The sequence below is a fragment of the Maniola jurtina genome, chromosome 19 (assembly GCF_905333055.1).
Source record: "Maniola jurtina chromosome 19, ilManJurt1.1, whole genome shotgun sequence".
NCBI lineage: Eukaryota > Metazoa > Arthropoda > Insecta > Lepidoptera > Nymphalidae > Maniola > Maniola jurtina.
The window spans coordinates 9,685,864-9,709,683 of record NC_060047.1 but is presented as its reverse complement, the minus strand read 5'-3'; the positions used below and the strand labels follow the sequence as shown (position 1 = coordinate 9,709,683).

General features: G+C 37.0%; 4 protein-coding genes across 7 annotated transcripts in view; 2 read left to right on the top strand and 2 right to left on the bottom strand.

Moving 5' to 3' along the window:
• The first annotated feature begins 342 nt into the window (after nt 1-342).
• LOC123874743 (electron transfer flavoprotein subunit beta) lies at nt 343-4,263 on the top strand. Its single transcript, XM_045920230.1, has 6 exons — nt 343-504; nt 929-1,087; nt 1,749-1,907; nt 2,218-2,298; nt 2,790-2,930; nt 3,302-4,263. The coding sequence occupies exons 1-6, from the start codon at nt 454-456 to the stop codon at nt 3,470-3,472; spliced, it is 762 nt and encodes a 253-aa protein (XP_045776186.1). The 5' UTR covers nt 343-453; the 3' UTR covers nt 3,473-4,263.
• LOC123874742 (DDB1- and CUL4-associated factor 10 homolog) lies at nt 4,152-18,186 on the bottom strand. 3 transcript variants are annotated; one of them, XR_006797999.1, is made up of 12 exons: nt 17,754-18,186; nt 17,268-17,381; nt 15,524-15,893; nt 14,494-14,649; nt 12,955-13,014; nt 11,791-11,969; nt 11,122-11,239; nt 10,573-10,655; nt 9,550-9,759; nt 8,654-8,828; nt 5,949-8,225; nt 4,152-5,901 (listed from the first exon to the last, which is right to left on the bottom strand). XR_006797999.1 is itself a non-coding variant. In XM_045920228.1 (11 exons), the coding sequence occupies exons 1-11, from the start codon at nt 17,975-17,977 to the stop codon at nt 7,950-7,952; spliced, it is 1,965 nt and encodes a 654-aa protein (XP_045776184.1). In that variant the 5' UTR covers nt 17,978-18,186; the 3' UTR covers nt 4,152-7,949. The 3 variants fall into 3 exon arrangements, 2 of the variants coding, with proteins under 2 accessions (XP_045776184.1, XP_045776185.1); XM_045920228.1 differs by having other exon boundaries at nt 4,152-8,225; XM_045920229.1 differs by lacking the exon at nt 4,152-5,901 and having other exon boundaries at nt 8,097-8,225; nt 11,122-11,256.
• An 800-nt stretch (nt 18,187-18,986) lies between these two features.
• On the bottom strand, nt 18,987-21,268 carry LOC123874846 (mRNA export factor Gle1). Its single transcript, XM_045920368.1, has one exon. The coding sequence runs from the start codon at nt 21,059-21,061 to the stop codon at nt 19,139-19,141; it is 1,923 nt and encodes a 640-aa protein (XP_045776324.1). The 5' UTR covers nt 21,062-21,268; the 3' UTR covers nt 18,987-19,138.
• A 600-nt stretch (nt 21,269-21,868) lies between these two features.
• Nucleotides 21,869-23,820, top strand: part of LOC123875357 (DNA polymerase epsilon catalytic subunit 1) — a 28,401-nt gene continuing 26,449 nt past the window's right edge. Inside the window, exons 1-4 of one of the 2 annotated variants that reach the window (XM_045921135.1) lie at nt 21,869-22,085; nt 22,221-22,346; nt 22,856-23,074; nt 23,571-23,800. In XM_045921135.1, coding sequence (XP_045777091.1) covers nt 22,002-22,085; nt 22,221-22,346; nt 22,856-23,074; nt 23,571-23,800 — 659 coding nt within the window. In that variant the 5' untranslated portion in view covers nt 21,869-22,001. Of the gene's footprint in view, nt 22,091-22,220; nt 22,347-22,855; nt 23,075-23,570; nt 23,801-23,820 lie in introns of both variants that reach the window. The other variant, XM_045921134.1, reaches the window with a different exon arrangement.

The window sequence follows — 23,820 nt, the reverse complement described above, 5'->3', positions numbered from 1 at the left end:
AATACCACGTTGGAGTACTAAATACGATTACGTACTAAGCGTGACAGTGTTTCGATTTCTAATTTTCATTCTTTCACAAAATTACTCATCTTGTTCAACGAATACGATTGGAAAAAGTAGCTGCTTGCTACCATTCTGTTTTGGACATAGAATATTTTTTTTTTTTTTTTTAATAAATTATACAGTCATATATATCGCTGATTATACATAATATAAAAACTACACGCTAGGTCGGAACTTACCCTGACGCACACCGTGCGTATCAATTTTTTTACTACAATTTTGGTGGAATTCGCATAGAGAAAACTGGCAACAGTATAATATTGTAGTCTTTGCTGGCAACATTGGCACAAACTTCATTTATTTTTTTCGGACTTCGAACTGCTGTTGTAGATAATTTTGTTTTTATTAGATTTTCATTAATTTTAAGTTATTTATAAGTAAAAATTAAAGATGTCTCGTGTATTAGTTGGTGTTAAAAGAGTGATTGATTACGCAGTTAAGGTAAGCCGTTTAAATTAATGAAAGTACAAAGGTTACTTTTTAGTGTTTGAGATAATTTATTACTTAACAAAACCTTATTTAAGAAACAATTTAATTTATAATCCTCTTATAACTTCTCATTTTTTCTTTACTTTTGAAGAATAATTATCACTACTTTTCAAGAAAAATAACCAAAGTTATTCAGTGTTAGAAGACCTAAGATTGGTTTGTTCCAAATGATTAAATTCTACTTTTACTTTTAGCAGAATTATATTGAATTCATTATTAACTACGATAACTGTTTAGTTAGAACTTCCAATTTTTAAATTTGACATTGAAATTGACCTGCCTGTGTTGATATTATTTTGTTTGTGTTAAATTAATTCACCTTGTTATTTTTGGTAACATGCAGGTAAAAGCAGTAATGAATTAATATTATTTGCAGATCCGTGTGAAACCAGACAAAACTGGAGTAGTGACAGATGGGGTGAAGCACTCAATGAACCCATTTGATGAAATAGCAGTGGAGGAGGCTGTTCGGATGAAGGAGAAGAAGCTTGCCAGTGAAGTCATTGCTGTTTCTTGTGGCCCTGCACAAGCCCAAGTGAGCACAGATTAATAGCTTTTACATTTTTTATAAAAAAAAATTAAACAAGCGCTAAATGCACATGATATATTTACAACCTGACAGATTTCTCATGCAAAAACTGTTGAAACATCAATTTTGTCATCAGTAAAACTTGTTTAATTATGTGTCGGTATTTCTTCCTCTCTCTGCGGAAAAGGTTTACTAAAAGCTAAGGAACACTAAATTTTGACCTGCCAATCTAGTTTAGGTATTGGGTCCGACAGCTACAATGACTGCTGTTCGCAAATTGGAAGTCGGAAATGTAGGTCAGGATGTGGTCAGGGGTACTTTATGCAACCAAATACATATACCACTTCACTCCTATGTCCATAAGTTTGATGAACCTGTAGGGACACAATGTAATACAATGCTTGGACCTGACTCAGTGGACACTGCGGCCACCGTAGAATTTCATTTTTATTCCATATTTTATGGACAGTGTGTACTGCGTTCCCTTATTGGTTACACGCATGTATACAATAAAAGAGGTTATAAGTGAGGGTAGTATTCTTTATATCTCCTACATTAGGGGAGGATCCAATATCTCCTAAAAACCTATACCGTATTTTCTTAGTGCCTTTTCCTAATAAACCACAGTGTGATGTTGTTGATTTATTAATAAATCTTGTTTAATTAGGAGACACTTCGAACTGCACTGGCTATGGGAGCTGACCGAGCTATTCATGTGGAGGTGGCAGGGGCTGAGTATGACACCATGCAGCCCCTTCATGTAGCCAAAATACTAGCTAAGCTCTCACAGGATGAGAAGGCAGACATTATTATTGTTGGGAAGCAGGTTAGTACAAATAACTAACTACTAATTGCTTTCAACATTTATTCTGATTCAGCTCACTACTCCTTCCAAGTGGATTTATGCTTTTAAAAAATCCCTTGGGAACTCTATGATTTTACATCACATATTAATATTGTATTATTATGAAAACTCTTTAATTTTGATAGCACATTTGACTTTAGTTCCACTCATAATATGAAACTGATTTACATTAAACCAATATTATTGTAGTATTTAAGTGAAAAAAGCTTAATGTTAGGTTACAGACAGTATACTGTTTTAATATACCTACTTAATTTTAATTTCGTTATAGGCCATTGATGATGACTCCAATCAAACTGCACAAATGACAGCTGCCATCCTGGACTGGCCTCAAGGCACTTTTGCCTCTAAGGTAATGGTGTTGTATAACAATAATAAGTGTTACAATATAGTATGTATCGCGATATAATGTGTTATTAAATATACACATTTAATTTGATCTGCTTTAGGGGCAGATAACCTTAGATAAGAAATAAAATTGTTCTCGGCTATCTTGTTCAAACAATGATAAGTGAGATGTAATGGATGTCTAAATACTTGGTTGAAAAAAAATTGGCAATCAGTGAGAATAGCTGACTGACAGAAATGAAAACTATGAAAAAATTAGGAGGTACTCTGACTACTGAAAGCATACTTGACCTTGACACTTTCATTAAAAATTGAACCTTAACAGCTGAGTTAAGGAACATGTTTGATCTGTATGTATGTCCGTTCCTATGTCTGCTCGTAACTACTTAACGGCTCAAGCAATATTGATAAATGATACGTCATTAGATTAGTCCTGACATTTAATTATGAAAATATAGTGGATGTTTATTCACACTTTACAAAAAAAAAATTCAGGTAGAGAAGACTGGTGATGGTTTGACAGTGACCAGGGAGATTGATGGGGGTTTGGAGGTGATCAAGACCAAATTACCCGCAGTGATCAGTGCTGACCTTAGGCTGAACGAGCCCAGATATGCCACACTACCTAACATCATGGTTTGTAGAATTCTTTATTTAGTTCTCAGAGTCTGGTATCCTTGACGAACTGCAAATTGTGATAAGCTAACATACCTACCTATTTGTTATTTAAAATTCAAGAAGTCTTTAATCACAATAGAAATTTACTCATAATTTACATGAATCATAACTATTTACATCATGATTTATATGGATTTAGGAAACCAAATTCTGCCTGCAATATTTTAACTTATAAGAATTAAGTATGAGTACCTAGGCACTTCTTGCTTTGAAGACTCACCAGATATTTAACCTATATAGAAACTACTTAAAAACCTAAGTATTGCCTTCCTTGTAACATTATTGCCAGTGAAGGACATGAAGATTCTTGAGCTGATTTTTTTTTCCAGAAAGCCAAAAAGAAGCCCATGAAGAAAGTCAGTGCAAAGGACCTTGGTGTAGATTTGTCACCTAGAATCAAAATCGTCAGCGTAGAAGATCCCCCGGTGAGGCAAGCTGGTTCCATCGTCCCAGATGTAGACACCCTAGTCGCTAAGCTGAAGGAAGGGGGCCATGTTTAAACCTGAGACCCTAATAGATCAACGGATTAAAAATATCTGCAATTTTAGTTATTGAAAGAAGTCTGACAGTGTCACTAACAATATATATAGTAGGATAAACAGATGAAAAAAAAGCATAATTGAAGAACTGTTCTTGATGGAGTGACTTTCTCTCAATTCTCGACGCTCTTATCAAATCTGCTCATTCTTGGTTAATAGTTTAAGAAATATCCTTGGGCTCAATTATGATAAAATAACAATTGATTAGGTCGCAATCGCCTCTAATTGGCTATTTTGCTATTGGTGAAGATGCATTGTTGCCTCAATAATACTATAAATTCAGTCAAGTGCAGGTCCTACTGGTCTTCACGTGATAACAATCTTCTTCAGGGGGTTGAATGAAATCCGAATGGTCGTAGGTTTGAATCCCATCCGTTGATCTATTGTCATTCCTATTCCTAGCAAAAGCTATACGTTTAGAGAGGAAAAAGAAATATTAGTCATGCTAAATTAGCGATGAGCGATACGGAGATGTTTCAACAATCGAAAAAATCGCAATCGAGATTTTTTTCAGTCAAGGAATCTCGCTCTTCCACATAACAATCGAGAAGTTTTTCGATTGTGTCGAGACAATGGACTCGCCGCTCGCTAAGTGCCTAATATTCTTTTCAAAGTGAAAAAGAAAAACTAACTACCCGCATCATAGTTTAACACTTTAATCTTTGAATAGTTTATGTATAGTCAATTTTGTACATGGAATTTTAAGAATCATTATAGATTGTATGCCTGTTAAATACATTTTATCGTGTTTAGTAGTGGTTTTATTTTATGTCTACCTACTTAAATATAAATATGGTTTATAAAAATGCTACAATGTGTCGAAAATTTGGTTACAATACGCGTCATGAAAGTTGGAATAGGAGACTAAACAACTATGGCCTGTATGGGATGAAATTGCAACATTATTGTGTTTTGGTGGCAACATGTCTGGCACGAAAATTGACCAATCGAAGCGCGCCAGAACAGACTCAACTTTTTAACAAAAAAATGGACTAGCGCTTAGCTGTAATCAGACCTGCTGGCAATTTAGAAGTGATTATGTAGCCTAAGATGGAGCGCGCTTGTCTAGAAGATGCCTATTCATTCTTGTTTTAAAAAGGATATTAGATTTTAATGTTAGTTTTGAGAGTAAAAATTGTCAGATTCACATAATAAATTAAACAAGTGGGCCACAACATAATTGTGTGTGTGTGTCTTTATTGACACACATTTTAACTTTGCAGTTTCAACATTCATGACGCGTAGTACAATACCCAGAAGGAAAGATTGCACATTGAACTTAAGTAAGAGATTTCGGCTTCATTACTCATACATTGTAGTCGGCATATAATTTGAAGATAGTGGTGGAAAGTTGGCGAATACATGAAGCAAGGCTAAACTTATTAACCAATGGCGTGCACACGCGCCGATTGATCAACCAATCGCGTGCACCCGCCATTCACGACAGTGTTCAAGTTGTTTGCCGAGCACTCTGATACCCGGCGGAAAAGATTGAACGTCAAACTTAAGAAAGAGATAACGGTTTCGCAGAGTAAGACCGATAAAACGTCACATAGGAACATATCAGTTAGATCTACTTATAACAGAAAATGCGCTACAAAGGTACACGCAAACTCATAAACGACTGCGACACTTTATGCGACATTTTATGAGAAAATGGTTGAACGTTTACTACACACGGAACAGTCATGATTCTAAATAGATAACAGATAAGAAAATTTTATAATTCTGCTTTTATTAAGGCCAAAGTAAGACGTTTGGACAGTCGTATAGGAAAATTAAAATGCGAAAGTTATAAAATTTGTCATTATGCGACTTGATAAAGCACGCGCCCCAGGCGCGTGGACGGGACGCTGTGAAGACAAAATGTATGTCGCTCCATGGAACGAAACCATGTTCAATAGAACGCCATAAATTTTGTGTTCAGTGTCCTACACGCGTATATCAAGTCCCTTAAAAATTTGGCGGTCAAAAATCCGTCCTAGTATACAATTTAAAATATAACACCTAGCTAAGTGTACCTCTAATTCTACTCACATATACTACAGAGACTTACACAGCAAGATAGATGGTGCTGATTCAGTAGAACAAAACTTAACTAAATTAACAAGGCCTAAAAGTTGGACCACAGCCTAAAAATATACTTCATATACGCAAACATCTAGACTGAAAAATCCTGCAGAGTAACGAGCAAAAGAGGTGAAAGATTATACAGACTGGCGGAACAAACTTCAATTTTATTATTTTGCTTCGTAAGTACTTAGTGGAGCAGTCGTTCGGGTACTATATGATGATGGTGCTATGACCATAAAGTCCCGTCAGCAAACATCGTGGCCCTCGTCACATTGTATGTATTAACACTGTGGTAGTGCAATACTTTTTACATAGACCTGTCGATTTAGTTAAATAGACAAAAAATAAGAATACTGTTGGAGACATGCGTTAGATATACTGTATATACATATAGGGTACACTAAAGGTTTTTAAAATAGATAATTGATTGTAGGTAAAACTTTTCATGAGATAGGTATATCTTATAACATACATATTTTATATTATGTAACATTCATAATATGTTGGCGTGTATCATGCTGTTGAATCGTCAGATTATCAAAGCTAAGTTTTATTTACACAGTAACAGCTGCCTTTACAGCCGAGGTAAGTTGAGCCAATGATATCTTTCATACCAAATACATCACTCACATAATATGGCATTCGTGCACATCCCTGATAATAGGTATTTTGATAAATAGCATAGGCACCGCACGCTTAATATTGAAGAGACCTAATTTAAAATGAGTCTAAAGTGCCTAAGATCTGCTTTTATACAATAACTACATACACAATCATCATATTTGGTTTTCTGGTTGGACTACTTATTTAGCGCACACTATACAAATAGGGTGGCCACCCATCCTGGTTTTTTTCCATCATTTTTTTTAATGAGATTGTTACTGATATTTCAATTTTTCTTTTAATTTGTGTGGTACAAAAGAAAAGACAGTTATTTGTGCGGTTTTAAGGCTCAAAAATCCGGGGTTTTCGAGCTCTTGTCCTAGTTTATAAATGTCGTAAGATGGCAACCTTATATTATGTATAAATTAACATCTTGTGACATTATGTCCAAATAAACAGCGAAGCCCTAATTTAGCAACATTTTTTTTGCGATTTGTAAAAAAAATTGAACTTTGAATTCGGTCACTATAGGCCTATTAAGCGTGCGATACGATATTTATCAATATGGATTCTGTAGGTTGTCTAAAATTAAGCAAACATCGCGAAAATATGGAAATTGTATGAATAAAAATGCACACACACTCGCGGCAAAAATACAATTTCCATCTCACAGGATTCTGCAGAAAAATCGCGTGGTGAATTTTCGCGGTGGACGCTTATTTTTTTTAGTAAGTGTATAAGTCAGGTCATTCAACAAAATAATATACTAAGTATGAACACAACATTAGGTATAGATTGTCAATTTTCTTCCATTCTATCCTGAGCAAATTAAGTATAGCAAATTATTCTTATTCATTCTAGGAACTCGAAAGAATATAAAACATTGATATTCTAAATATCCGTTTCTTAAACGATCTTAGGTAATTGAATGAAACATAAAACTATGATCCTGTTTTTCAAAACATGGAATTGGCAACCCTAACCTAGGATGAAATGACGACCGTATACTGAAACATCTTTAGAGAACTCTAGCGCGCTCGTAATTTGGGTCTCATTTGAATCCACACGGCAAAAGTTAGCTCAAAGATTTACATACAAATCTTTGAGCCGCTGTAACTTTGAAACTAGACATTTTTTACAGAAATCTGGACACAAACATTTCTTTTCAAAACGTGTCTACAAAATTTCATTCGATTGGTTAATATTAAGTGAGAACCAAACTGCACTTATCGTAAGCGCTGGGGAACGCGATAGAGTTGCTCCTCTTAAATATTATGGCTCAGGACATATTGGTGCAGACTGCAGAGTAGAAGCGAAGCAACGTGTCTTTTCCAAAATGTTCAAATTCCAAAACTTCCTTGGTCAGCTCAGCGCGATCTTGGCTTCCGACACTTGAAGCGGCTACTCATGCTTGTCTAGCTCTGCTTCACGCCAATCGATTTCTTTCGAGGACTTGCAGGTGTTTACACGACGTTTCGTTCATCCAGCAATATTGTACTTTATCTCCACTATGGTCTCAGTGAATTATCTCCACTGCACAAAATATATCTACATATTACATAGCAGTGATAAAAGTGCAATATACTTTGCAATTTAATCACTTTGTTACAACGCATTGTGTCGCTTCGACTGCATCAATATTTCTTAAGCCCAAGTCGCCATTTGGACAAAATAACAATTTAAATATTTAAGAGCTGTTTCAGTATCCGGGGTCGAGGGAGAAAAGAGTATAATGAGTAGTGAATTTATTAAGTATCTAGTTCTAGTACACCGAAGGCCCACTGTAAGGATCATACCAGACCACTTTGCCTTCGAGGCATCCCGTGACGAGGAGGTGATGTCTGGGACTGAACTTGGAGCTGACGACCAGGTCCTGGTGGATGAAGAGGCTCTTTCCGACGTCCACCATCTGCGTGGGTCCGTTGAGTTCTTGTACGCAGTGCGACAACTCTGCGCAGTTATCATTGAGAGCTAAGAGACGCATGCCGCGTCCGAATGGCGAGCACACTAGACGCCCGTCCGCCGAAAAGCATAGTTCCTGTTGAATATTTAATAATAAGTTTTCGATTTTTTTTATTTTTTTGTTAATAGTTACATAGTGGAATGATGTAGAAACTTTTTGTTTTCGTTGATTGAAAATTACTTTACGTGCACATAGTTCGATAAAACGATAGACGTTGAGGTCCCAACGCCAAAGGTGCTAGAATGGCGCCTTCGCACAGGAAAGCACAGCATTGGCACCCTAAACGCTCCGTTAGTGCGATTCAGATTTGCGTGTTTTACTTGAGCTTCAGCTGTAAGGTTCTCGTGCTGCCATCTAGTGAAAGCGTCGTGAGTGGCGACTAATTAAGTTTCGTATTGAGGATCGATGTCTTGGTGTTGAGTTAGAAGCGCTCTCTTTTTGCAACAGTGGCAACCGCCACAGTATCATGGACTTTCAGAAAATAACGCCAGCTTGTATCCTACCTTTATGAATCCCTTGCCCAGGTTGGTCTCCTCTATGTAGTAGAGCAGCCTGTCGCGGTTCTGTCGTATGTAGTGGCGCGCCTCGGGCGGGTCGTCGTCGCACGAGCTGGTGCTCTCGCGCCGCGGCGTCTGCCCCGAGCTCCGCGGCGTCTGCCCCGAGGTCGATGGCAGTGTGCTGTGAACATCGATACTTATTTCAAGATTTTTTCAGAATGAGATAAAAACAAACATGTATGGTTTGTTTTTGTCTTTCTTCTTGTTCCTTTCTTTGTTTGGGAATATATAATTACTAAATTCGTTCTGGTCTAGTCTATTAGGAGACCAAATGGCAGTGTCATTAAACAATTTAGGGTTCCGTCGGCACGATACCATATGGAAACCATACAATGTTGGCACTGGAACCATCAATCAGGTGAGATAGCCGTTAACTCATTACTGATTTCAGAAATTGAGGTTTTGGAGTATCGGTTTGGTAGTCTCCACTCTCCACATCACAAGTCAAGGCAATTAGAATTGCATCATTGCAAACATTGCTTTGGGCGGCTAAACGATTGCAATCGCACTAAACTGAACCTAACCAACATTTCACTAGACTAGACTGTACCTGCTGGAACCAAAACCTTGTTTGTATTATTCAGACGGGGTCAGATAGCTGAACTGGAGTAAGGATACTAATATTTTTCACTGGAGAATGAAGTTGTCTAGATGAGGACGCAGTGACATCGTGTGAAAGCGAGGTAAGAGTAAGGGTAAACAGTAAGGATAGATCTAAATGAGAAAGATCCCGACCTTCAGCAAAGAGAAAGACATTGCAAACGCTATAATACCTTAACTGGAGGAGGACGAGATGATACCGGCCATCAGCAATGACGAACACGATGTAGAGAATGTTTTACCTGTCACTGGAGGAGGACGAGCTCGCCGAGCTAGACGAGGAGGCGGCGGCGTCAGGCGCGGAGGAGGACGGCGCGGGCGAGGTATGGACGCGAGGGAAGAGGCGCGTGGGCGCCGTGTGCAGGTGGCGCGCGCGCAGCACGCCGGGCGGCGTGATGCCGGTGTTGATGCCCATGATGCGCTGCATGTTGAAGTTGCGCCCCACCTGCCCCCTGCCCCACATAACCAGTCAGGCCATATATCCCACTCGTATATTACGTCATCATCATGATCAACCCATCGCCGGCTCACTACAGAGCAGAAGGATTTGGCCATACTGAGTACGGATCTTATCTTAGAATGACAAGGGTTTAGGGCTTAGGCCATAGGGTCCCAGAGCGGATTGGCAGACTACTAACTCCTTTGATATGGAGAACTCTCAGGCATACCGTTTCCTCACGATATTTTCCTTCACTGTTAAAGCATGTGACATTTAAAAATGAAAAAGTTGGAACCCCTGACCTCCCGAATATGCTTTCACGGAAATATCGATAATTCAAAATCATTATATTAATCGCGTTATTTAAATTATAATATGTCATTAAACCACGAAATAAGCCTAAAATCACTATTCATAACTTTTCCCTGCCACAGACCTAAACTATTCAGGTATAATTTAAAAAATAAAAATACTTCTATTTTTATTCACTTTCGTTCCTCGTCTAATAATATTGTTAATTGGATTGTTTGTGGTCTATTTTTTTTTTTTGGATTTTCATAACTTTTCTCTGTAGATGACCTAGCTAGACTAATGAATTTGAGGCATGATTAAAAAAATTAAAATATTCCTATTATTTCACTTTCGCTACTCTTGTTTAACATGATAGTATTTACTACTCGGAAATTATTTCTGAATAAGCAGAATAAACAATTAACTTGGAATTGATGAAGACTGTTAAAGTGAGCCGAATTTTAAATAAATTATGTTAATATTTGTATATGAATCTTAGAATAATAGGTAATTGCATAATTTGTAATATAGTTACCTGCTATACATCTCTTGCAGCATTCTCTGTTGTTTGATTGTAATAGAGGCTTCCCATACGTCATTCTGTATGCTCGACAGACCCTGGACAGCAAAAATACCTCTTAATTTCACATCTCCCCGTGTTTATGAAGGATAATTTATTATTATATCCATGGTAAATGAGAATTTAATCAAAGTGAACAGTGAAATCAAACCTTTTTGAAAACCGTACACTAAGAGACCATTATAATTATAGCAGTAGATTTTAAAAATTACTTAAGTTTTTGGACAAACAGTAATCTTATATCAATTGAAATGGTATACTGATGTATGAACACGATATTTAATAAAATGAATGCTAAAAACGATTTTTTTATGAGTAATACTGCCCTAAGCTTCATTTTTTCACATCTAAGATGAAAATCAAGCCTCGAATTTTACATCTGTTCAGTTTTGATAGTAAAAAACATAAAGCTGTGATGAAGTGTAGTGGTGGTGTTATGGTCCTTCGACCGGATTGAAGTGGGAACATGAGGTATGCTCACAGTAACAGGCTTCACCAACTCACCGGCACGAGTCTGGCGGGCGGCGCGTCAGCTCGCGGCGCGTCGGGGCGCGGTGCGCTCGGACCGGCCTCGGGCTCCGGTTCTGGCTCTTCGCGTGATCGACTCGGGCTTTCAGAAGGCCTAATCGCAAATGACTACTTTACTACGGACCAAATAAGCAACTGTTTTTGATGAAACAGCTACATATTTCAAAGTAAATATTCATAGCATAACGAACAAACTTAAAAAACGAAATGTTTCTCTAAGCGAGGATTCATATTTCATACCATTCACACTTTTTTGCATTAATATGAACATATTGCCATAGCCGAGACTTACGTAATTCTATCAGTTACCCATCTATAAACGGTCCCAGGTGCAAACTCACAATGGAATAATGACTGATATTAATAACGAACTGGTAACCTTTATCACAAAACATTCTTTTAGAGCACCCAAACATAAACAAGGTATGTTATATGGAATGGATGAAATCACATGGCCCCAATGGATTTCAAGAGGCGCTGGGATAAATGCTGTGTTGCTATGTTAAGGTTTTTATAGTATACATACTAAAGTATAGCCTTATCTGTAAGGGTAAATTGAACTCTCTCTGACACTGCGTCTCGCCTGGCTGGACGTGGTTACCTTCATCTATGGGTATCTACGTGTGGTGGTATGGAGCTACTCACGACTGTTCGCCCGCGGGTCTGTACATCGCCATGGGGCGGGGCCGGCGGTATGGGGTGGAACGAGTGCGGCGCGCGGGTCTGCGCGGGGCGGGGACACGCGGCGGCGGGGGGGAGGAAGTGTCTCGACAGCTCTTCTCTGAAACTGTCTCGCTTGGCTGAATGTCGTGAATGCAGGACCACTGGCAAATGAAAATAGACCTTAAGTTACAGGGATCATACCATGCGTGTACTGATCGTTTAATATTTCTGTCTCATACAGCATGAGAATGGACAGTATTAGGCGGCATATCTAGCTCAACGCTATCTTGCACTTTGGTAATCTTTGGTGGACAACCCTTCTCGAGTGTGTCTCAGGTTGGTAGTCAAAAGAGTACAACATACTAACTACTTTGGTTGAGTGATGACCAAAGTAGTTGATGTTTTCTAGCTCAACACGCATCTCGCTCTTACTTGAATATCTTTGAACTTGTAAAAGTCTAATTGAATAAAAATATTTTGAATTTTGAATTTTGAATTTTTTTGAATTTTGGTTATCAGACCCTCTAAAGTGAGTGTTCAGTTGGTTATAATACATAACTATGAATAGAATAGAATAGATTTTTAATCGAATAAACTTTTTACAAGTGCTTTTGAATCGTCAAAATAATCTACCATGAAAAATAATCTATAGTATGCGATAGGTGGAGATGGTAATCGGGGTGACGACGCCCCGCACACCCGCACAACTCCCGCGCTTACCCGGTGCGGGGTAGCGCGAGTGACGTGCGGGAGTGCGGGGTGTTCCCCCGCCTCATACTCGGATAGCTCACCGAATTCGAGTATAGATGATCACATGTTTTTCAATACATTCAGTTCATTCATTTGTAAATACTGTATAATTTTTAATGTTATTAGTATATAATTGGTAAAAAAAGTAAAATTCTTTATTACAAGAGTTTTTCCTTTTTTTTAAACTTACATATTCTTTATATTTTTAGTAGAAATTCTATTAGATAATTTGTATAGCGGATTTTATTTCAGACGCAAAGTTTAATAGAAAAATATTCATAAGCAACTAAAGACACAATACTGACAGATTTTCGACTTTATTCTAGTTTAACCTTACCTACTTAAAATGCATTTTCACTATAAAGTTAGTAAAAATTTTAAAAACTAGGATCTCACCTCTGATCGATCGTCATGGCTTATGTTCCTGCTCAATGCACACCAGCCTTGCGGATGGATCTGTAAAAGTGCGCATTTGAAATGAAATTATTTATTTTGCCAAATGTGAGTAATAATAAATGATGGTACATTGACAGGTAGACTCTTTCACATTTTGCCATTTATGTATGGCGTGCAAAATATGTAGTTAAACTGTTAGATACAATAACCAGTAAAGAATAAGAATATAGAAATTGAAATTGAAATGACCACGCGACCCACGACAGTAAGATACCTACCTTAGTTTTTCTAGTTTACTTAAATGATAAACAAATTGCAGAAACCTTCTCGGAGAAACGCGTAAGCGACGCGATTTGCCCGCGAGCTTTAGACCTTTTGGAATGACGTTTTTCACTCGTATCACGATTTCTGTCAGTTCGCGGTAACAAGGTCATATGGGCCGCGTATAGTGTGGCTCTTACGTATTTCAGCGAGACGCTACGTGTTTAACTTTTAAGCAAACTAAGGGAAAGTATAAAGTTTTAAAAAAAAAACCAGTTACAAGTTAGCCCTTGACTGTAATCTCACCTGGTGATAAGTTATGAATATGATTTAGTCAAAGATGGAAGCGAGCTAACCTGGAAGAGGTGAGGCTTCGAGGATCGCTTGGCGGCACGGCTTTGCCGGTAGGGTGGTAACTAGCCACGGCCAAAGCCTCCCACCAGACCAGACCAGTGATTTAGAAATTATAAATCCTGTCGGGAATCGAAGCCGGGAACTCCGACTAATAAGACCACAGCGCTTACCATTGGGCACGGGAGATCGCCATAGTAGAATAATGAGTATGTAACGACCTAGAAGTATGTAACAGCTAGTGCTTGCAATTTGCAATTTCACATAACCTCTAAGTCTAAGAAGTAAAATGAAGAGGCATCCGTTTAAATTAACATGCAGAATTTATTATCATGATTAGACTCATTCGTGAAACTAAACATTCATAGTTTGCCTGCACATTGCCTTACTTTTGAGACAAGACATTTTACTGGTCCATGCTGTAAAAAAACAGGCCAAGTGCGAGTCAGACTCGCGCACCGAGGGTTCCTTACTCGGGTATTTTTTCCGACATCTTGCACGATAAATCAAAACTATTATGTATATCAATAAATAGAAAATCTTTTAGAATGTACAGGTAAAGCCCTTTCATATGATACCCCACTTGGTATAGGTATGTTACTTTGAAAATTGAAACACATTTTAATTTTTTTTTTTGTGTAATGCAACTAACTACTAATTTACGGTTTCGGATTTATTCTTTTACTTGGGCTATAAGACCTATCTATCTGCCGAATTTCATGATTCTAGGTCAACGGGAAGTACCCTATAGGTTTTCTTGAAAGACACGACGGACGGACGGATGGATGGACGGACAGACAGACAGACAGACGGACAACAAAGTGATCCTATAAGGGTTCCGTTTTTCTTTTTGAGATACGGAAACCTAAAACTTTACTTTTGTCTTTAAAAGATTATTTTCATAGAATAATTTTGTAGTAAGTTTACCTGTAAGGCGCTGACGACCTCGGCGTCATTGCCATCAGGAAAGTCCGATACGAACTCGACCCTGTTCTCCGTGCGCTTGAGGTCAAACAGGTGGTCATACATAGCTGCTATCGGGATCACCTGCTCGCTCATTTGCATCAGCCTATACAGATTTGGCTGTGGATAAGTGAACTATTAAACAGCTAGTAACGTTATGAAATACTGGATGATGACCGCGACTTCGTCCGCGTGGATTTAGGTTTTTTTAAATATCCCGTGGGAACTTTTCTGGGATAAAAGTTGCCTATGTCAATTTCTGGGACGCCTGCTACCTCTATACCAAATTTCAGATTAATCTGTCAAACGGATGGGTCTTTGAGAATGTCCCTCCCCGGGATGTAAACTAAGTCTGTACCAAAATTCATCAAAATCGGTTCAACTGATGGGCCGTGAAAAGTTAGCAGACAGACAGACACACTTTCGCATTTATAATATTAGTATGGATTAAAAAAAATATACAGAAATGAGGAGATCTCGTATAAGAGAACCAGAGTGATTAACATAGCTCATAGGGCTGCGAAGGCGAAGTGGCAATGGGCATGGCACAAGGTTCGAAAAATCGATAGAGGTTGGGGTTCCAATCTGATAGAATGGCGACCTCGCACTGTAAAGAGCAGCGTAGGAATAGCCTTCCTATTTTTTTATTCAGATACAAGTTAGTCCTTGACTACAATCTCACGTGATGGAAAGTGATGGTGCAATCTAAGATGGAAGCAGGCTAACCTGGGAGGGGTATGGCAGTTTTCATTAATCCCATACTCCTTTGGTAGGTTTTTGAAAATACCACGGGAACTCGTGATTTTCCATGATAAAAAGTAGCCTCCAGGTCTTTAATTACACTTAACCAAAAAATTAAGTCAATCAATCCATTGCTCCATTGCGACGTGATTGAGGGACAAAGTAATAAACCAACAAACAAACACACTTTCATATTTATATTATAAGTAGTGAAGTAGTGATATACTAAATACATAGAATATATGTTACTTACCTTAAATCCATGTAAATCCTTTGCCAAAGTAGATAAGTTCAAGTCATGTATGATGACCAGCAAACCACCAGTCGTACACATCACCATCTGCCTGGCATCGGGGGACAATCTACACCGCATCAGACCAGACGCATGAAACACTCTTTGGTACACTAGGTTGAATTCTGTATAGGAATTGATATCCCAGGTATAAATGCTGCCGTCCAGTCCAGACGTGACTAGAAGTTTGTCTTTGACGGAAAATTCTATATTCTTCACCCAGTTGGAATGGCCTAGGAGGGAGCGAATTTTTTTCTTTAAGTTTCTAACATCCCATAATGCTATAGTAGTGTCATCTGAGCAAGTTGCAAACATTCTTCCATCCAGAAATCTATAGGACATAAAAAATCTGTATGTTACATCAATTATATGTAACTCTCGCCACTAAAGTTTAAGGTTGCTGATTGGGTTTTACAAAATCTACTACTCTACCTACCTGTGATGACGTATGGAGCTGAAACGTGGACACTGACAGTTGGCCTCGTCCACAAACTAAAAGTCGCTCAGCGCGCTATGGAGCGAGCTATGTTGGGTATTACTCTCAGGGATAAAATCCGGAACGAGGAAATTCGCAGGAGAACAAAAGCGACCGACATAGCTCAAAGGATTAGCAAGCTGAAGTGGCAATGGGCAGGCCATGTCTGTCGCAGAACCGACGGCCGTTGGGGCAGACCGCGTACGGGTAAGCGCAGTGTTGGACGACCTCCTGCCCGCTGGGTCGATGACCTGAAGAAGGTGGCGGGGAGCGGGTGGATGAGGAAGGCGGACGACCGTGTTTGGTGGCGCGCTCTTGGAAAGGCCTATGTCCAGCAGTGGACGCTTACAGGCTGATGGATGACTACTCTATCTATCTACTCTATCCCTTGTTTGTCAAAATTTAAAAACACTAAATGTTCAATGTTTGGTTTATCAGCACCTTCAGATAGATGTGGTCTATGCCTTATTCATCCTTGCATACTAGGTCAATAATAATTATTCCATACAGAGCTATGAAATATCTGTGTTAATAGTATTTATTATATTCAATAGACACAAATGTGTACTTATATGTATTATAATTTTAGTAATATAAAATAGTCTACTGGTAAACATTTAGAGGCATAGAATATTTCCATATATCCCAGTCACCATCATGATTAACCCGTTAACTACTGAGCATGGGTTTCCTCTCAGAATGAGATGAGTTTAGGTCATAGTCTGCCATGCTCGGAAGTCTGGAGTCCAAAGTGAGGATTGGCAACTTCACACACCTTTGAGAACAGTATGGAGAACTCTCAGGCATGCAGGTTTCCTCATGATGTTTGCAAGTGATATTTAATTGCTTAAAATGCTTAACTTTGAAAAGTTAGAGAGGTGATGTGTGCCTGGGATGGGACCCCCAACCTTGACGAGGTGGACATCTTAATCACTGGGCTATCATGGCATTATCTTATACTGTAATGTCCCATTGCATACTGGTGGGAGGCATCTGCTGCGGCTAGTTACCACCGTATCAGCAAAACCATGCTGCCAAGCGGTTTAGCAATCTGGTATTTTGCTATGTAGACATATAAGGGAAATGGATTTCATATAATATCCCTTCTAAGTTAGCACACTTCCACCTTAGACCGTATTATCATTTACATGAGATTGCAGTGAAGAGCTAACATCAAATTAAATTAAATATCTATATAAAATACTCTTCTATAAAACAATCCCAACTTACTTGACACAATTAACACAGTCAGAATGTGCATCAGTAACAGAGTGAATCCTTTTATGAGTAAGGGGGTCAAATATTTGTATCGATTTCTTCTCACAGGCTGCCACTAAAAGAGATCTAAAAAGAAGTTTTAATTAGGAATACAAATACTTTTTCCTTATGACTACACAAATAACTTGATTTAATATTACAGACTTCAAGGTGTTGGATAAAATATGTTAGAACAGTTGTAAGCTAGAAATTGAACCTGAAAAAATCAAGTACCTCAATCTCAGGGTTTTAAAAAACTGGTCAAGTGCGAGTCATTGAAGGACAAACCAACAAACAAACACTTTCGTATTTATAATATGGGTACTGATTATAGTATGTATTTTAGGTACTATTCAAGCAAGAAGATATTTCTTGCTAAACTAGTGCCATTGTTTGGAAAATTCCAAGTATATAATGACAATTTCAACTTATTTCAAGGCTATCTACGGTTGTACTTACCCTTCCGGAGAAAATTCAAGGTTGAAAACGCCACCGATTGGAGGTGTGTTTCCTATTTCACAGTCCCAGGATGCCAGTGGCTTCATAGCACGGTAAAGACTCCGAGCCATCGCATCGCCCGCTCCCACTGGGTCATCGAACCCAGTCTCACGCTGTATCAACCTGTAGGGGCTGTAAGCTGAATACTTCGCCATGAAAGAGCTATCAAAACCGTTCGTGCCCATGTTGATGATATTTGATAACACTTTTGAGATGGATTGCAATACGACAAATATATTTAAGTACACAACATTTTAGGATTAAAGTACCAAATGCAACGTAGACCTACATCGTTATTTTAACCATGAAATGAATATTTTAATATGTAATAAATTAAAATTAATCAATGCAACTTCCCAATTCCCAAAACATCAAAAACTCTCCAAAATCCATAGACCACTTAATGATTATAGACCACCATAAACTCATGGACGTATATCTACTAATCTAGTCACAGAATAGGTACATAATACATTACAAGTACATTAGAGAAGTAAGATTGGCAGTCCAATGGATCGAATAGATATGTATGTATAGGTACTATCGGCAAGGCAGAGTTGAATAAATGCACTAGCCACTAGACGGGTCTGCCCGCGAAATTCAAATTTAATTTGGTTTTTCGCAATTTAATACGAAAAAGTAGGCTTATGGCATAAGGCATTATAATAGCGCCGTATTATATATATATAATATAATATAATGCCTTATGGCAATGGCAGTAGGTATCATCTCCACAGGTTTATATTTAAAAAAAACCTTTACTTGAAAGTGTTCAGTGTAAGAAAATAAGAAATTAGTCAAAATTAGTTAGTTAGTAGTGAGTTAGTTACTCACAAATTAGTTGATATGTATGTAGTTTATTTACGCACGAAGTTGCCTCAATAGTCCTAAAATAGTATTTTCAAGGGCCATAACTTTTAAAATTAATACAATTTTACCATCAATGAATTTTACTTTAAGGTTTAAGGCATGGATAAATGGTTTAGTTATAGATCAACAAAGTATAGAATAATAGGCATAATACATTTGTTTGGAGAAGTGCCTAAGAAGTAACTTTAGAAAATTCACATGAAAAATAATAATTGATTATATTTTAGATTATTCGTTCCTGGTTTACATTAAGACGTTTTTTTAATATTGCTCATTTATAGCTGTTGTTTTTAGAAAAATAAATGTTAAATAAAACAATTAATATTCTTTATCACAATCATCATTATGCATTTCTTAAAATCTCATTTCATTTTACATAATACAAATCATGTTTAATTTAATACAGATAATAGAACTAACTATTAGTACTCAATACAATGACTATTAAGTATGTCAATGAAATAGTTTACATCAAATCACCAAGTTTTTGGTGGTAATAAACCATTCGGTGGAGGAATATGACCTGTTTTTAAGACATTTTGTAAAAAAACTTCAAATCTTGTTTTTGGACCACCTTCATCAATGTTTTGCAATATTTTTAAATACTCTGTACTTAACAATTTAATTATTTTAATGCACTGCTTCTTATAAATTTTTAAAAATTCTGAACCACATACTGTAAAAAAGTCATGTATCAAAGTGGCACTTATATCTGGTTCTGGTTTTAGATTTATAAAAGATGCTAACCACTTCCATGCATAACGCAATCCATGTGGGTTTGAGGCATTTATAAATCGAGGTGTCTTCGCTATCCATATGGCGCAATGTAATCTGAATATACCAGACATTCGCTTTAAAAACTTGTCTTGTTTTTCCACAGCACCCTCATCATTGTATGTGTAGCCTCTGGACATGTAAAACTCTTTGTCAGTTTGACCTTCTTTCTGTGGGAGCAGCATTGGCACTATATATGGACAAAATCTATGAAAATAGGCTTCAAGTAGTTTGCCAAAATTTGGGAACTGTGACCACAACGCAACAGCTACAGCTGCAAGAGGGAATGCAGCTTCAGGGTTGCTGGACACTAACAGATCTCCTTGTCTCACTATCTTCTTTGCTAACAGAGCTGTACAGTAATTGAGACCTTGAGGATGCTGTGCAGCAGTAACAAATGTGTCTAAAACTTGGACTCTTTCACCTCTGAGAAGTTTTGCCAATTTGTCAAACTTATCCTTCATATGTGTACCACTAACAGATGATAGGGCATTTACAGGAGTATTCACAGCTTTCTGACAGTCAAATCTAAACTTTTTCAAGCTGGTATTGTCTAAAAGGTCTTTATAACTGCTCTCATAATTGTCAAGGAAATTTTTAAGTTGTTCATAATAAGCATAGTTTTTATCAGAATAGAACATGGATTGGGCCCTTTTTACTTGCTCGGCAATCTTTTGTTGGGCGCGAGCATCTTCCGCATCTCTTGCTTCTTGTGCTAGTTTAGCATCTAGTTCTTTTCGCTTTGCATCTTCTTCTTCCTTCTGTTTCTTCAATGCTTCCTGGTGCCTAACCTCAGTTAAATCATCAATAATTCTCTGTTTAATGTTTTCAATTTTTATTGATAATAATTCAGCCTGTTTCACTTCATTATCAGTGATGGAACCAGTTTCACAAAATTCCATGATTAGGTTAATATTTTCCATAATTTTATTTATTGCTGAAACATATTTATCTAAAATTTCTTTCACTTGTGGTTTTGATTGTTCAAGATTATTTATTTCATTAAAACAGATGCATATTTTTGTACGACTGTCTATGATGGATGAGAATCTTGTTGATGATTTGTTTTGTTCTTCCAGTATTTTGTTCATGTTTTCTATTATTTGTTGGTTACTCAGTTGACTTTTCTGCTCATCTAGCTTTGTGTTTTCAAGTACTGTTAAATTATCATTCTCTCTCAATTGCTTGGCCAGTTGGAGTTTTCTAGCTCGGAGCTCTAAAGATTTTTGTTTACATTCATCACTTTGTTTCTTCCAATATCCATGCATAGTATCTGCATAAGATGTTATCATTTTTTCAACTAAATTTTTAAAGCAAATCTCCGAGTTTTCTTGTAGCCTAGACTCATAATCTTTACGTATTAAAGTATACCGTAAATCGTCACTGATTTTATCATCGATAAGTTCGATGGTCTCTTGTGTATTCGGAGTCTGTATTCGTTCGACATTCGAATTTTGTTTCTCTGAAGGGCTCCTAGGTCCAATGGTCACTTCTTTAACAAAGGGGCTTATTTCCGCCGCATTTGTTAGTGCTGATATGCGCAATCTTTCAAAATCTGCTAGTGCATCAGAAATACTTATGTCGAAGTTTCTTGTACTATTTCTAGAGTAAGTGGTATCCTCCATATTTTTTTGAGTTATAAAATTACTATTCCAAGACTCTCAATAATACTTTACACCTAGTTCTAATTATACACATCTTTTAATAAATAGATTTCATTATAATATGGATCATAAAACCAATATATATTTGTTACAAAAAAATATCAAATAACCAAAACATAACCAAACAACCAAATCCAATCAAAAACCGCGAACGGTCAACGGGCTCGGGCTGACAATGACAAGTGGTATATTGATTATTGATTGACATTGACAGCAGACATTTTTTTATCTGGTCTTAAGGCTCTGGATTCTAGCCCTTTTCAGCCATAGGTACTCCAAGTACAAAAAGCCACCAAACAAAAAACATGAAATTGTAAGGTCATAATTGTAATGGTGGCTCCACATGTTTTCGACAAACAGCAAACAACAAGCACTGGCAAGCGTTTGGACGGGCATTTACATAATATGCCTGTAGTGTTTGTCGATGTTACTGTATATTGTTTGTTGCAACTTGCAAGCATGTGGCACCGCCATAACAAGTTGGGAACCATGGAGGACTTTTTACATATGTTGGGAACAACCAAACCTACCATACCTTATTCTTTTCCTTTCCAATTTCAAATCTCGATTTTTCATTGTTTTATACAATAGTTTCCCCTTTTCCCTAACTTGTAATATAACTCACAGATATAGATCTACAAACTTGACATTGGCTAATCTATGTAAAGCCAGAGGAAAAAAAAAACCTACCATAGTTTCTTGTATGATGTTCAGTCTGAGTCTGGTCTATGGTTTTAGATTAGAAATGGGCGCGAAAATGTTTATTTGACAAACAGCTGATAGCACCATGACATACATCTTTACTTTGATCATTTATTTATTTTGAATTTATTTATTTTCAATTTAAAAACAATGTTTTTAAAATAAGTGATAAAGCAAATAGCTTTCAGGCGCTTACAAAATGGTTCTACAAAATACTGGGAAATATAGGGCAGAATATAAGAACGATGCAAACAGACAGAATGCTGGGACTTCGTTTGGACCACCAAGGTTCGTATAATTACTACTTAACTTCTAGAACTTATCTTCTAAAAGTAGAAGAAAGTAGAAAAATATCATAATATAATCAAGAGCAAACATACATGGTACATATCAATAAAATCCATTAAAAAAATATTCTAGGGAGGAATCTTCTGAATCACGGATTCGCGTGGCTTTGGACAACGATAGAATAGATTCTAAATATGGATTTGACAGAGTTCGAGATGCTAAAGAACGGACAGGCTACCTGATTAATATGCACACTGTAAGTTTAATATAAGTCCAAGAAATTTAAAATTGATTGACAAGTAAATGTATTTCAGAAAGTTGGAAATTGTGGTGGGTACAACCATAAGACAAATAAAAATTCTATAATTTCTTATAATAATTCTTTTGCCGATATTTTAAATGCACTTTTTTATGTGATAGGCTTGCGCTTGATGACAATCTTGCTTAAAAATGTGATGATGAGGTCTAGGTTGGAGAGTACTTGCCTAGAAGATTCTTTCTTCACTCTCTCGCTCTTGCTTTGAAGGTCATTCCACACCAGAAGGGCATTCCACGCCTTAGTGTATTTGTATCAGAAATGTTGAGCAAAAAAGTTTCATGCTAATAGATTTAATGTGGTCCACATAAGTATGCCAATTTTAACAATTTCTTTATGTTCTGTGGTAGAATGGTGAAGGAGGACCAAGGTTGTAAAGTTCCTGAGCACAATCTAAAATTTTAGATTTTACACAAGAACTTTTTTTAACACATTTGTTTATATTTTAGGCAGAGGTGCTAGATGAAGACAAAAGATTGGTTGCAGCTATGGATTACTATTTCATTGAGATGGACGGCTCAAGGTTCAAAGTGTCACTGACTTTCCACCCCTATTTCCTAGTATTGCCCAGGAAGGAGTGTGAACAGGAAGTTGTTCAGTACTTGTCCAAGAAGTTTGCCAACAACATCAATAAGATTGAAATTATTGAGAAGGAGGACTTGGATCTGGTAATTTAATATCCATTGACTATATTATAATATAGATACAGTCAGGTAAAAAGAGCTCTGGACGATGTGAAAGAGAGGGGTTTGCTCATGAGTATATAGTTCTTTCCTGCCACAAAAAGTGTAAAAGCTGACTATCCACTAAGTAGGTTGATAAATCTCTCACTGTGCAGGTTCTGTTCTCGGTCAGTTATTTTTACCTGATAGAAAAATGAAAGAATATGGAAATCAGTTATCTCTAAAATAAAATCCTGAATTTGCCTTTATTTATTTTTTTCATGTAGATGTATGGGATATTTTTGTAAATCCTTACATTTCAAGTAAAAACTAACCTCTGTTGGTCCCAAAAAGTCTTTACATAAAAAGATGGTATATGTAATGAAATCATAGAGACATATTTTGAATACTGTATACAATGTTTAAAGATGTTCATTTGCAGTATCAAAATAATGTAATTCAATAGAATTCCCATTGTAATTATAATTATCAATGTTTTTAGCTCAACCACCTCTCAGGCATAAGGCAGCGTTACATAAAACTATCATTCATATCACAGAATGAGATGATGAAAGTACGAAAGGAGATATTAACAGCTGTGAACAAAAACAAGGAAAGGGAGAAAAAAGATGCAATATATTCTGAAATGTTGACAAATGCACTAACAAGTGCTGCTGCAATAGAACATGCTAAGAAAACTACTGATCACATGGACAATATTTTAGATATAAGGTGAGAAGGTTATTTTTGTC